Source organism: Aphelocoma coerulescens, chromosome 2 (assembly GCF_041296385.1).
Source record: "Aphelocoma coerulescens isolate FSJ_1873_10779 chromosome 2, UR_Acoe_1.0, whole genome shotgun sequence".
NCBI classification, from domain to species: Eukaryota; Metazoa; Chordata; class Aves; order Passeriformes; family Corvidae; genus Aphelocoma; species Aphelocoma coerulescens.
The window spans coordinates 6,479,603-6,495,251 of NC_091015.1; the positions used below are offsets into that span (position 1 = coordinate 6,479,603).

The following is a 15,649-nucleotide window of genomic DNA, read 5'->3' on the forward strand; positions in this document are numbered from 1 at the left end:
GCATTGTCTATTACTCACAACTTCAACTGTAGAAGAATCAGTGTTTAATTATAACGTAGCCTTTTGCTTTTCACTTAGCAGATTTTCATTAAATAGCAATCACAAATAAGTGACCTTTCTTCAAATGACTCTCTGGATAGTGGAAACTGTGATAAGTGTGTGCAAACAGTTTCAGATGGAAAAACTTTGGGCATCAGCTGAAACACAAGCCATAAATTACCTAATATGCACAAGAAATACTAACAGTTTTTAAAAATAAAGACACCTCTAGCCAACAGCATATACTACAAGACACAGAGAAAAAATAATCTGGAGGAGACAGTAAGGTTTTAATTGCTCTTTTGTGTGAGGCTGCTCTTTCAGCAGCACTTTACAACCCTCTGGCTATTTGCAAAACTCTCAGCAGAACCTTCAGTAAGGTTTTGCAACAGCAGAAGCAAACGATTGCCTAGGGGCTACAAACTGTACCTGGAAAGGGCACTCATGTTCAGAAAGGACATGGTGAAACAAAAATTCCGAGGAGACTGGCAACCTAAAATCATCTAAAACAGTAAAGAAAAGAAAAGTTGGATGATATTCATCCAACTAGTATTCACTAGACTACTAAAAATATCTTTTAATGAGAGTAACTGTGTTTTTGTCATTATATAATGAACTGTATGCTTGTTCTTACACAGAACTAATTTTCATGGATTTTATAGCCATGGATGTTATAGTCAAGATGTTGCAGATTTGCTTTTAGTGCCACTTGTTGTGTTATCCACTGCTTTCTGAAACAGCTGGAGCCCTTGAGCTGAATCTCACTAAATATCAGTGTTAGTTAACCTCACAAGGACAGTTCACATACAGAATGCTGAAAAATACATCAGATAAACAGTGGGGGAAAAGTGGAAGAGAGAGTGGAAAAGCCCCAGTTACAACAATAAAAACAAGCTACTGAATTATCACTAACTTTAGGTTTGTATACCTTGAGGTCCCAGTTTTGCCTGAGCTGGAGTGGAGGTGGAGCTAAGAAGAGGGTCAGATGAAGGATCCAAGAAATTGGTGGCCAAGTTTGTTTTACACGAAAGTGGAAGTGACTCTTCAGGTAAATTATCCAGGCTCATCTTGTTCTGTCTACTGGTATCTAGTAAGTCTTTCCCAAAGAAAGCTTCCTGCAAAGGAGACATAATAATTCAATGTAGGAAGAACACTGTATTGGCTGAAAAATTTGGGTAAATGACAAAGTTAAAATTAAAAGCCAAGGATTAATAGTAAGATAAAAACACAGTCTCAGTCTCACAAACATTCCAGTATGGCAATATCTCTTCCAGGCTATGAGGAGTGGCTACAATTTACCTGAGGAAGCTACAAACCAAAGTTTTAGGATTAAATTCATGCCTGAGATTATAAAGAAAAACTTTAATCTTCTTACACATATGTGGCACAGACAGTGTACTAATGTAGTGTTATTATCTATCACACTTTGCTTATTATTTAAAATATTTCTCCTTGCACAAAAAAAACAGCTGAAGAAGGGGGACATTACTGGGCAACTTGATCAACAACTGTGGTTCACTTCTGGGAATGACCATACACTGCATTTCACAAAATCATCCTCATGTCTAAATGCAGTAACAAAACACCTGGAGATGTTTAACTTACATTATAAAAGTGGCTTTTAAAAGATTATGTAACAGCTATCACTCACTTAAGCCTGAATGCTCAGTAACTTGACAACAACCTATCAAATTTTCAAGTCAACTTTTATTCATTATGTAACAACCTTTCTGTTTCCATGTTGTCTTTAAAATCTTGATTTAGGATACAGTTTTAAAAATAAATCTAAAAATAGATTTTTCGGTAGCAATTACTGTAATAACAAAAAAATCTAAGAAATGTATGTTTTACAGGAGCAAAACATGCATTAAAAATATTTATCCTTATTAATCCAAAGGAAATGTTGTTTAAGTATTTTCTTTCCAAGTCACTTCTCTACTTATGAAATACAAGTTATTTGTTCAAGAGAAAATGTTCTGCCTCTCTGTTAATTCTTTGCTTCCAATCCCAATACAGTTCATGCCAAGAAGTTTGGTGAACATCTACATGATAATGAAAGTTTTCATGAAGAAGGTGGCTGAAAAGAAAAAGTCAAATAATATCCTCAGTGAGATACATATCTATAAACCAGTCAGTTTATAACCTGATTAATGGAAGGGAAGTTGCTCAATCACCATTAATATCCTGGTTATTATCCATAACTGCTGCTTACTACCTGCTAAGGACACCATGAAATTAATGGGAGGGAAGAGCAGACATTATTGTGGTAGGGAGATGAAGGGCATATAAACCCATAAACTGTAGGAAAACAAGTTTCCCCTATCAAATCAGGTTCTATAATCCTCCAAAAGCAAAATGAGAAGTTGAGGAAGCTGCATGATCAGGCTAAGATGTCCTTCAGGGCTGAATCTGGAAACATCATATGTCAGTTCAGAGAGCAAAGAAACGATTCTTCTGCCCATCTCATCTCTCAGAACAAGCAGAGGTCCAAATACATTGAGAGGGAACACCAGAATCCTGGAGATTTAACTTAATATACAAATTTCTATACAAGCTCATGAATGTTCTCTACAGAAAACACATTTCATATGAATGATCAATTTGGAATCAGAATAGACACATTAATGGTTTAAATGAACCATGAAACAACACATGAAGATTAGGCTTTTAAAAGGATTTACAACACAAGAAGTAGATCACCAGCTTTACCTGCAAGTAGGCAGGAAAGGTTTCTTCAAGTTTATTCTTCTTTTTCCTGTAACGCTTTTTTATTTTCTCAGTACTTTCGGAAGCTGGGGCAGACTCCTCAACCGGAGTGTCTGGCAGCTGTTCTGTCCAACCTACAAAGGAACATTTGGGCATAAATGAATAAAACACAGTATTTTGCTCTAAAGATAGAGTGGCAGCACATCTGGCTACCTCTGGGTGATGGGTTACTGCACATCACTCCAGATGCATTCCAAAGGTGGCTTTCATGCAGCTGTGAACTGTCCTGACCAGCCAGGCTCTGGCAACAGGAAATGCGAGATGTGACACCAGGCACATCGCTGTTGTACCTCCCAGGTACACACAGACCTTTAACTTCTGCATCTCCAAGTGACCTAAGAATTCTCTAATTTGACAGATGTTACAGGTTCCATTCAACCAGATATCTGAAAAGACAGTATCACTGAAAAGGCATCTCCAGTGTCATCAGCGTGGAGTTACACATTAACCACCTTTCATTTCATACGCTATTTTTTCTCAAATTAAAAGTAAAAAACTTATTTTTTTTTAAATCTAAGAAAGAACTATCATATAAACAATGAACAGCCTAGAAAAAGAAATCTATAGAGAAGCCCTTCAAAAAAAATTACACATTTATTCAGCTGTCATATTTCAGAGTGGCACTGATTTTTCTAATAAACACAAAAGCACACAGTGCTCATCAATCATTCAGTATTTTATTACAACAGGGCAAGGAAAACACTGCAGGTAATGCAGAACTTTTCAAGTCCTGCTACTTCTGTCTTGCCAAAGCAAATTACAATAAGTTAAGGACTCTGGCAAGTTATTTAAGAAACGGTATTATCATAGTAATAAAATCAGCTCTGCTTTGTACTGCGGTGATCTCCTGCAGCATATCCAGAGGACCATGAGTGGAATGAGGCTTACCAACACTGTGACCTCTACACTGTCTAAGAGGAAGATTTTACAGAGAAAATTAATGGATGTGACAAGGGTGCAAAAAATCCTGGTAACGCTGATGAGTACTGGCCACTGAGAAGAAGGCTCTCAGCAAGCTATGATGATTTAAAACATACAATGATTTTCTAATTTGTATTTTTCTCAACTAGCAATTGTGCCTGAGCAGACAAAAAAGAAGCTCCAACTTTCAACTGAAGAATACTTGCTTAAGAATACTGCTTTTTAACAATATGCATTGTAGTGTTACCCAGAATGGGGAATTAGCTTTTTAGCCCATTTAAAAAAAATTTTCACTTAAAGGAGCAGACCTCTATAGAAATGAAAAGATCTAACACAACGTTTTCAGCACTACTTGAAATAAGGCAGTATGCTACACTGAAGTAATACTTACAAAGCAGAAACTACAGCTGTAACACTAATATTAAAGAGAAAGCAAGCACCATACATAAACTGGGGCCTTAGCTAGAATATCTGGTTGCAATGATAAAAAAAAGCATTTATTGGCTTCATGAAGTAGTTATACAAATGCAAGCACAGACAGTATTTTAATGTTAATAATACTGCCTGGATGCTGTAGCAAAGTCTCCACCATGTTGTACAAATCTACAGCAAGAAACTGATCTGGCTCTACAAAGGGTAAAAACACAACAGCTAAATAGAAAGGAGGGATTATAGGAGAAATCACAGGCCAGGGTCTTTAACTGGGGTGGTACCAGCCACCCTCTAGAAGCAGCTGCCTACTTCTGCTGACTTTCCAGGGAGCAGGCTCTGAACTAAACATATTCCACGTCTGCCCTGAATGATACCTCAACGTTCTCTAGATTAGTGCGAACAACTCCAGATGGATGGAATAATTTAGTCTGATCACACACAGCAAGAAAGAGAAAAAAGCCCATGAATAAAATCTGACTTCTTGTTAGATGCCCAGTCTACAGAGAACTGCGGTGTCAGAGGCATGAAAATGGCTCTGCCATGGGAAAAGACACCCAACAAAGTCAAGGATTCTTCAGCCCTGGAAAAGGCAACACTCATGGGGAAACAGGATACACATCTAGAAAATATTACTGTATCACAGATTAATATGGAATGATTTTTAAAAAATAATCTTTCGTAACATTAAGCATGAGGGCAACTTAAGAAACTCTCAGATATCTGATACCCACTTTAAAATACAAAGGAATTGTTTCTTCATGCAACAATAACATATCATTAAACCCTCTAATAAAGGATTTTCCAGACCATACACAGATACATAAAAATTGATTAGACACACTCAGGGAATATGGAACTCTGGTGAGTATTAAAACTGATGGTCCAGAAGACACCCCTGGGACCAGGGCAACATCTGGAGAAAGGTGTATCAGAAAGAGGACTGCTCTAAATCTAACTTAGTAATAATAATAATAATTCTCACTATTTTTCTCCTACAATAGCCTGCAATTCACTATTTCGGTTTCTTTGTAAATCATAGGCTCTGTTGAAATTATAGCTATGCAGGAATGGGTATTTTCAGTTGAATTAATAAAGCCATTTATTACAAACATGACAAACATGTATGTTGATGAGTTGAATTGTTTTTATTGCATTACGCAATAAATTTAAAACCAAATTCCTGCACTCACCTTCATCTCTGCCAGGCAACTGTTCAGAAACAGATCCAGAAGAGTCTTTCCTGGAGAGAGATCTTTTGGTCTTCCCCTGCCCTGTACGACTTCTCTGACGTACCATAAATCCACCAATACCTTAACAAGGAAGCAAAATTTCAACGTACTGAATAAATATTGCATTTCATAGTACAGATGAGAGCCAAATTACTCTGCAGATCAAGGGGGCTGCTGCATCTAGATGTCTAAGAATGAATCTGAGATACTTGAAGGCATTTTCATTTGGAGGTTTACAAAACATTTCTGAATTTTTGTGTCTAAGGTGGTATATATGCAATCAAAAAAGACTGGAATTTTAGGACTGTAAAATATCCACAAGAAGTTCAAATTGCCAAACCTGGAAACTTTCAGATGTTGGTTTTCCCCTCCCTTGGGGCAAACTGATGAGTTGCTGGAATTAACTGTCAATCTACCAAATGAAACCTATTAAAGAACCTCAAAGGATCCCAAAAAAATCTTGCAAATAGCCCTAGAGAGCCCACCACTGTAAATGATGGTACCAGAGAAGGACACATCCCAAATAAAAAGATAATTAATCAACATCATAGTGCCTGAAACTCCTGAATCCTTCACTAGAGACTGACTGCAGAGTTCCTGATCCTTTGCAGTTGGTGTGTATGCATCTAAATGTATCAGATACAGATTTGTTTCATTTTCCAAGGGAGTTGTTGGCTGCAGAAAACTAATGAATGACTAATAGATAGATGTATTCTATCTGGATACAACTCAAGTGTTTGTGCACCCCGGACACATAGTTAATTAATTCAGTCAGGATAATTAAGAGTCAACTGCACTAAGAAATTAAAATAAATGAATTCATCCAATAACTGAATTCATTAAAATCACCTGTCAGCAGTAATCCACAAATACCTGGTAAATTACTCTTTTAAAATATTTCAGAAAACAAGTAAAATAACTGCAAAAAGTTCTCTGAAGTTCAGATATTGACAGATATATATGGATACACACATAAAAACTGTCCTTCACCAATTATAGACATACAGCACAATTTCATATCAAGTTAAGATCAGCACAAAGGCACAGATCTGAACTACTACAAGTAATTGACAGCACACTGAAAACAAGTGCACTGCTGACCAGCAACCTTTAGAAATGTGTTTCAGTAAGAGGAAAAAAAACTTTGAACAGAATAGGGAAAAAAATCTACAGTCAACAATAAATAGTAGAATACTTCAGAATTTCATATTGTTTTCTAATTTTTTTTTTGTAATTATACAGAAAAAAATTAACAATGGACACACAATGATCTAAGTTACTTCATCCTACCAGGTCTGTATGGTTTTCGCTTCCTTTTTTTAATCCCATCAGCTCCTTCAGCCACTTTGGTATCATCATCCACAGCTTCCCGTTCTGGGCTGGAATCTGATTTTCCATCACAATCCATAAGGTCACCTTCTGCAGAAAAGAGGCAATGGTAACTTTAAACTGAAAAAGGGAAAGAAAATTATTATTTCCAAAATTTCTACATCTGTTTTCTGAGAAACTGGCTGAGAATGACAGACTTTTCAAAAGGTGACAGATAAGCATAATCCCTGGACATTTTTGGGAAACCCACCCTATCTATACACACATTTCCTATGAGACAATGTTTAGACAAAACCAGAGAATAAACACTATAATTAATGTATGTAAATCAGAGAAAATTTTTGGTACCTCCTTCAGAGGCTTGTGCTAAGTGTCTGAGCAATCTCTAGCCATACCATCAAAGAATATGGATCCAATTTACCAAGATAAACTTCCTTTTGTTCGTTGTCCTCCTCAGTTTTGTTTGATAGGACTTTCTTTGTATTGAGAAGACACTGAAAAACTGCAGCCTGCACTTCAAAGTTAAAGTGCACATTAAAAAATGACTTTTTAGTGTAGTGGGTTCATGACTTGAAGCCATGTGACTGACTGAAAGCAGACTGATCTATGAAGAGGAATTTGACTTATATAATACAAAATTCAGCCCAAAGGAATTACTCAGCCTTGAAGATGAAGACTATAATTCAAAGTTAGAGTTTATATTCTGCGGGAAAGCAGGGTAGAAACAGATGTCAAGTATGATGACATTAAAAAGCCTTTGGTGTTGAAGAGAGAGGGAACTAACTCTTCCTGATATCCCCAAAAAGACCTTACACTTTCATTTTACCATAAAGCTTCTGAAATGTTAAGCATATTCTCATCCCAAAAAGATATTGGAATTCTGATGTTCTGCTTTGGATTTAGGTGTATAATTCTAGATAGACTAAAACCCCATGAAGTTGCAGGAGGGAAAAATATTGTTAGACAGAGCTGGACTCCTTCACACCACTTTTGCTGTGGTAGAACTGCAACCCTCGCTCTTCCACAGGCTGGGTCATGGCCCAGACTCTCCCACTGATAAAGACCTTACTGAGTTCTACCAACAAGGCCAGTGGCTTGGCAAAGGCCAGCAAGCTGAAGCTCCCAAAGCAAGCTCAACTTCCAAGTAGACTCTAAAATGCAGAACACCCAATGAAATGCTGAACCTGACAAGAGCCTATAGACAAGATGGCAACAAAATGGCAAAACACAAGTTCAGTTTTCTCACACAAAGCCTCTTTTTTCCACCTGGAACACCAAGACTCAAAATAAGAGGTTCTTCCTTTTTCCCTGGGATTACTACACTGTGTAGTCCAATCAAAGCCATGGCACAGCTTTATTCATCCTGAGGCTCATACAAAAATTCCAGATGTTCAGAGACAGACACAGACTACTCTACAGAGTAGAGCCCTACACACACAGAGCTTCAAGGGAATCCAGCTCATCTGTGTACTTGCTGTGCTGTTACCATCGCACACATGGATGTGCTTTAACTTGAAAAAATGCAATGAAAGGTGATCAGAACTGAAACTGAAGTCGTGGAAGCTCTGGCTCTCCCTTTCTTACCCTGCTATCACATCTATATATCCTGTTATCTACACAAAAAGACCTACCACTGACGGAAGCCAGTAAGCAGATAATTAAGTCAGACAAAGTCATCGAGAAAAAAGGCACATATTTTTAGAAGTAAAGATGATTAACCATTAAAGAAGTGACTAGCTGCCTCCAAATTCAAAAGCATTTTTTGCTTTCAACAACCTAGCTGATGGAGAATATGAAAGTGTAAGATGAAATTTCAGAGTCTGTGTAATGCTAGGATAGCGTACCAAATCCTGTGAATATTGGACAAAATGAAAGAAAACCAAAATGTTATTAAGGCTATAAAGAAATAAAGGAAGCTATTATAAAAAAAAAAAAGTAGTTCTAGTCAATAACAGAGGGTAAGAATGTGTTCATCAAACAAGAGGAACAATACCTTCTATCAACAAGTTAACACTGAAACTTCACTGATGGCTGAACTATCCAGTTATCTCAAGTACATTCTGCAGCTAAAATAAACTGCTTCTTATGACATTTAATCTGATTACCAAGGCAGTGTTGCATTAACAGAATTGTGGGGAGGTGGGGCGCCTGTGTACCTCTGTTCCTCTCCAAAGAGACACCTACATGACCAATGCAGTAACTTTCACACCTGCCACTGGAAGGAGCCTTTCCCCAGGTCACGACTAACACCTCTTGTGGCATCACCCCTCTCAGGAAGCACAACTGGACTGCAGCAAGGACAATGCAGCTGCACCACACAAGTGGTGTTAGCCCAGATCACTGACTCTCAGGCCAGCTCACCTTATTCCTTCAGAAAAAAGAAATACTCTCAGCAAAGAATTTTTTACTCCACTTTCCCACTTGATTTTAATACCAGCTTTTCAGTGATACAGATGTTGCTTTGCTGAGCCACCACTTTCAAACAGTTTGCACTGAATTTGAGTACACTTGTACTCAGTGAATGCACAATGTTTCCCACAGGTAACCCAAAGATGAGTCAAAAAGTCATCTCCTATTTCCAGTGCTGGCAGCCCTAGAAAGGCGAGTTTCCTATAGGATGGATGACCCATAAACAGAACAAGAAAAATTCCTGAAAGGAACAACAATGAGCCATAACTACTGTTCAAGAAATTTCCATAAAACATTCTGTACAGAATACAGGAGTATCAGTGTAGTAAGAACTCCCAGGGATATCTGCAATACACACAGGTACTGCAACACTCCAAGCTACAAGACATGCCAAAAGTAGACTGCTACCTCTACTGTCATCCATCTCCCCATCTCTTGAGTGTTCTGACTGGGCATCTGGGGGTGTCTGAAGCACAGCCACACTGTTCTGATTTATAATCTTCAGTTTAAGCTTTGGTTTCGTCCGTTTTCTTCTTGGTACTGTAACAGTGAGGCTCTGTAACTGAGACATGCCCGATTCTGTCAAGCAGACTCCATCCTGGGTGTATGTCTTCGGTGGGTCTATAAAAGTTGAATGAATCATAACAGCAATATAAAACTCTTTTAATTTACAAGTCTTATATTTTTTAGGAATAGCACTTACAAGAGTTAATAATCCACATGTATGGAGCCGACCCATGAGCGAAGAAATTCGTATCGGTAAACCAGAGATATCTGACACTGTCTTACACATTACAGTTAAAGCTTTATGATTTAGAGTCTGATGTCAAACCCAGCAATAATCCATTACACTGCTATGAAACAATTTATGTCAAGGACTCATTAGAAAGAATGATTTGATTATGGAAACTGGTGTTTTGCAGGGTATTTCTGTATTACTGACACCCACAGGAAACTGTGCAAGTCATACTTTGGGTCCCTGTTGCTTATGAGTCAAGGCCCCCATCCAACCCTCAGCGCTTTAACTTATCAATGACCTTAAACCTCCCAGAACTCCTAGTAACTCAGAGAAGTTATCAGCCCTACTTCATAGGCAGACAAAAAACCCAAGTTGTATCAAGTGAGCTGCTCAAGATCAAATTGGAAATCTTGGGGAGAACCCAAGTCTCCCAAGACCTGCAAGACTGCTTCCTCCTCAAGCTGTTACGTGACAATTGAGTCCACTGGTAAGCTCTAACATTCCTTAATTCACTATGCAGAAAGGCCCTGTCACCTGTGCTGGGGCCCTGCAAGTGGAAGCTTGGGAATTTTCAGGGAATTGCCAAATAATGAAGAGGCTAAAATGATGCTTCAGCTTTCTGGAGCCAATTAAATCATGACTTGATTACACAGCTTTTGAAAACATACAAATATAGTAACATTTGTTCCCTTTAACCAAAAACATTTCCTCATGTAACATCTGACAATACAGCTGGTTCTGAACAAATTCTTCCTACTTGATTGCCTTCTTACACTGAACATGAAAGGTGTGTGTTTCGAAAACATCTCACACTCTTTTCAGATTGAATATTCGAGGGGAGAACCTTCTCTCAGAAGGTGTCAAGTAGAAAAAACTCTGATGTGATGGAAGCTGTCCTAACATGATGGCAGCTGCTGGGTGCTATCATTATAAAGACTGACTTGTGAGTAGGCTTGTCAGGATTATAAATTCCTAGCACAAGCCAGACAAATACAGAAAAGCTGCATCCTTCTAACAGCTCAAGCCTGTAAACATTTGTGTACATGCTTGACTCAGCCACACTGTGTTATCATCACTGATATTAAGGCAAGCAACTAAGACTGCAGGATCAAAGCATAATTTAAAGTAATTATTATAGGGCAGGTATGGCAGGCAAAAGAGAAGAAGAGAGAATGAGGAAAAAAAATGGAAAGCATGCTGTGGTAACTGAAGGATAGTTAATGCTGTGTGTTACAAAACCATAGGAAAAGGAATTTTTGTCTCATGTAAAAATATACCCTTAAAATACGCTAAATGATCAGATATTAAGCATTTACATTCTTTACCTAGTTCTTTTGATTTTGAAATAATCTGAGCTCCAACTGATGAATCACAACAGTCCAAAGAAGGCACTGAAAAATATAAGGAAAATAATTTCAACTTTTAAAATTGGTGACTTGATTTAAATTGAAACTATCAATTTTCCTTCAGACAGTTCTGCTAAACTCCCTGATTTATACTGCTGGCAATTATTTACTTGCACCTTTAAAATAAAGGGCTTTTCAGCGTCACAGATGTGACTACAAAACAAGCCTGATATAAACTGAAGTTCTCCAGATTCCTAGAGCCAAGAATGGCATTGGAATAGCACTGAACTCAATAGGAAATTATCTCTTTCTACTGGACCAAGGGCAAATGAATACACTGGATCTATTGGGTTGGAAAGCAACCTCTACATTAGCCACGATGTTCAGGTTTTGCTGCCCTAATCATTAAAAATGGGAGGGTTTTGTGAAGTTGGTATTGACCAGTATTTCCCCAAGGCGGGCCCAGCACACTCCCAGAGCTTGCACACAAGATTCTCGCTGTGTCTGTGCTGTCAGGCCTCTTTCACAGCACTTATGAGAAGGCTGATGTATCTGAGAACAGATAACACAAGACCTGTGGAAGTTAGATAGGGTAATTCTTATTCCAGATAAGAGTACTGATAAATGGAACAGCAGAAACTCAGCCTAAAAACTACAGCTTGTGTGCTACAGGGAAGCAGTGGAACAGTGTGACTGGAAAATAATAATCAAAATGCCATTTTGCTGTGGGCAGAAATGCTCTTCCCTTTTGCCTTAACTACATAACTGCAATCATGCTTCACTCACCTATGATGTGTAGACTAAACTTTTAATATTAGTGGTGACTTCACAGAGATTACAAAGACAGAGTAAGTAAAATGAAAATTAAGAGCTTCTATCTCGCAAACACTGAACTGGAATCAGAAAACCTGTTAGTCTGCACAATTAGCATTACCACAGAGGCAATTTATCCATGCTTTTTTCCTTTTTTTGCCTAGCAATCTTATTCATGCTGAATTTAGGACTCAAGATAATATCTGGAGTATTTCCTTTGTGTCTGTCACTCAAGATGAGACCCCTGAGGCAGAGAACCCATGGGGGGCTTCTTCGTGTGTCACATCAACCATGGTACCATGGCACGTGTGCTGCTGCTCCCCACCTCAAAAAACACCATGGGAGCCAGGGCAAGATTAGGAAAAGCACAAAAGCTTCCGAGTAACACTTAAAATGAGCATGAAAACTACAGAATGTTTTCTAGGCATATAAACAAATTTAAGAAAGTTCAAGTCTTCAAAAACGACAGTGCTTTGAAAGTTTTACGTAATGTGCAACTAATGCACAGGGTATAACCTACAGAAAACCAGTATTTCATGCAATTAGTAAATGAAAGGAGCCTGTGAGAACTACTGAAAAACTGAACATAACAGTGGAGGGAAAAGACAAGGAAGAAAATAAATTGAATATGACATTTTGAGAAAGACACAGAGCCAGAGAAAAACAAAAAATAATGGACAAGCTGTAGAACGGAAGATACTCAAAACACTGTACTGAAACAACAGAAAATAGGCAGATTGTAAGAACTATTCAAAGGGGAATAAGACATCATCTGTTCATTTAATTGGCTATAATTTACAGGATGTTTTAAGACTGAAGTAGCAATCATTGAATTGGAATCTAAGGTAAACATGAAGTTCAGAAAGACAGTTGTGAACAGGAATTTGAAATCCTTCATTTAAAAGTCAAACAACAGAGAGATCTTCTCATCGAGGTCAGACTGAACAATTTTAGCTCTGGAGGTTGAATAGAGTTGAAATGCTCAAATCAACAAGCTGATAGTGACACAGGTGAGGCCTTCAGAGACCCACTCACAAAAACTGCACAAACAGTGTTTGAAGACAGCAAAAAACAGACTTCCAGGAAAGGAGCGAATTAGAGTGCAGATTAAGGATTACAATCAATAAAATGGATAGCAGAAAAGCATAGTACTGTTAGAGAAAGCCTACTCAAAGGAAAGAAAAAAACCTAAAATGGAAAAAAAAGTGCTTTCTGAGGCATTCAGCAGAAGTTTAACCAAAACTGTTCAACTTATCTGCAGAAAGGTTTAAATGTGCTGAATATTGTACAGCATTTAGTAGCTTCGGCTGAAAGTAAATAGTTGCAACGGAATACAGCATGATGAGAAAAGAAAGGGGATTCCATTTTTAAGGCTGTAATAGAAAAGAACAATTCTAAGAAAAAATGAAACCAGCATATGGGACAGAGTGGAATGGTTGATGTACAAATACAGCACTAGCAGAGCACTCTTTATTGGGTGCCTGCATAACTGTCAATTACACAGGGATTTTTTTGGTAAATACAGTAACACAAGAACATTAGAGCTGATGTAGTAAATGTGCCAAATAATAAAAAAAATTCAAAAGTTAGTTTTTTAACACATGGTACTATGTTGGGTTTGTATCTTGTATTTGTAAAGTACATAGAATTAAATTTCAAAGAGAAGAAAAATTCTATCAGTTTAAGGAAAATGATACAACAGAGACTGCCAGCCACAATGTGTCTCACTGGCAGTATCAGGCACCCCCGGACAGGGGTAAATTACACCAAATCCTCACTTCCTCCATGGGCATGTTTACTTGGGCTCCAGGAGGAATAACTGCACCCAGGCAGCTTCAGAAAACTGCAATCAGATCAGCTCTAACTGGTTACAGAAAACCAGGCAGAGCTGGTCCCTCTGCATCCTGCAGGGGAACAAAAACAGCACCAACGGAAGAGGAAGCTGGAGCTTGGATGGAGAAAGGATGGGAGTAAATCAGGAAGGATGGAATTTGCAAATGGGGCATATGACATACAAGGGCAAATGACACAAAGGCAGAACTGATGAGTAGATGGTCAATAACTGCTTGTCCAGGAGTGGATGTGGATGAGAGAGACACACACCTCTCTTGAATGTGCAAGAATTACAGCACAGGGGAAAAGATGCTGCTACCTAAAGCTGCTACCTGCTAGCATCTAGTCATGAGAATTCGAAAATTTTTCTACAGGACACAGCAATATGCTGAGGGACGTATGTTATAACTTGGGACAGTACTAAAAGGAACCTGATTAAACACTGATCAGAGATGGTTATTTCACAATAACCTAGTAATGAAGGTTTCTGCTACACTACACTGGAACAACTCCTACCACATTCTGGCTTTTGATATTTATGCACGTTCAAGAAGAAAAACACTATCTTTTATTTCTGTTTCCTGAAGAAGATGGCTTTGTAAGATTATCAGGTATGATGAGCTAGGAAGAGAAATGAAAGCTCCTTCTCAATACCTACACACTAGAGCCATTTACTTTTCACCAAGAGTACACCTGCAATGTTTTGTTTATTAGGTTGAGGGGCTCTTGTTTCTTCTAGAAAGAAAGTGGTTAAAAACCCTGTAATAATACTTGCAACACATCTATGATGTGTTTCCATCAAATGGAAAGGGTATGAACCATCCCAGTAAGAATCCCACAATATGATACATTTTAAGAAGCTTTCTACTGCTAACTCACATTTGTTTCTCTAAGTTTATCAAATGCTAATTCTTCTCACTTTGAAACAGAAAATTTTCAGAGGAGTTTTAGAAGAATTCACGAAAGATCAAAACATTTCATATAAAAGTACATGCAGGTATTTCCATGAACATGCATCAAAGGACACATTCAGACATGCAATTGTGCAAATGTACATGTGTTAGAGAGGCTTGAATACTGAGTCAAACCAAGAAACATAAGCGGACAAACATCTCTTATAAAAAAGGTGAAAAAAACCTGCAAAGAAAGCTTGGGAACCCCCAAGGGACTGGTTCCTATTCCTTGGAACCCACACCTAAGCAACATGACTTCACGGAGGAGTGCAGGAAGGACTAACTCAGGGGGGATCAGCTTCTGCCTGGAAGTGAAACACCTCTGATACCATCTTGTGAAGCTGCTCCATTTCACATATCATGGGTTTTAATTCTCTCTAAAAGATAGCTCTGCCAACTCCAAAGAGAAAGGAAGGAGTATTTCTTAATTGGATCTTTTTGCTTTAAGTACTCAAAGCTTATTATCAAAATAAACAGAAGTCTGTGTTATATCTGCAAGTTTCTTGCTTTTTCCACTTACAAAACCTCTTTCCTTTTGAATTTTTGAAAGCAAACCCTTACAATGAAGTGACTTGCAGAAATACAGAAGCATTAGTCATTCTTCTATTAAGTGATAAAAGTGGGCTACTTGGAAGTGTTCCAGCAGGGAGTATATAAACCTCCAGGGTCAGGTCAGTAAGTTACAATTACTGCTGTGATGAGGACATGCTTGTGTTAAGGGACATTAGATGCTCTATTGAACTCTTCTTGGCAGACCTCTTGAGCGCATGCCTCACAACCTCTTTAATCTTGATCAGGAAAAACAATCTTACTGACATCTCCTTGGTGGATACGAGTATT

General features: G+C 38.1%; 1 protein-coding gene across 12 annotated transcripts in view; it reads right to left on the reverse strand.

Moving 5' to 3' along the window:
* KMT2C (lysine methyltransferase 2C) overlaps window positions 1–15,649 on the reverse strand; it is a 195,768-nt gene that overhangs the window by 45,329 nt on the left and 134,790 nt on the right. For 9 of the 12 annotated variants that reach the window (XM_069006367.1, XM_069006372.1, XM_069006373.1 and 6 more), the window contains 6 exons: window positions 11,190–11,255; window positions 9,534–9,746; window positions 6,678–6,806; window positions 5,349–5,468; window positions 2,749–2,879; window positions 968–1,154 (listed from right to left, as the gene is read on the reverse strand). In XM_069006367.1, the coding sequence (XP_068862468.1) occupies window positions 968–1,154; window positions 2,749–2,879; window positions 5,349–5,468; window positions 6,678–6,806; window positions 9,534–9,746; window positions 11,190–11,255 (846 nt within the window). The remainder of the gene's footprint in view (window positions 1–967; window positions 1,155–2,748; window positions 2,880–5,348; window positions 5,469–6,677; window positions 6,807–9,533; window positions 9,747–11,189; window positions 11,256–15,649) is intronic. The other 3 variants (XM_069006371.1, XM_069006374.1, XM_069006376.1) reach the window with 3 other exon arrangements.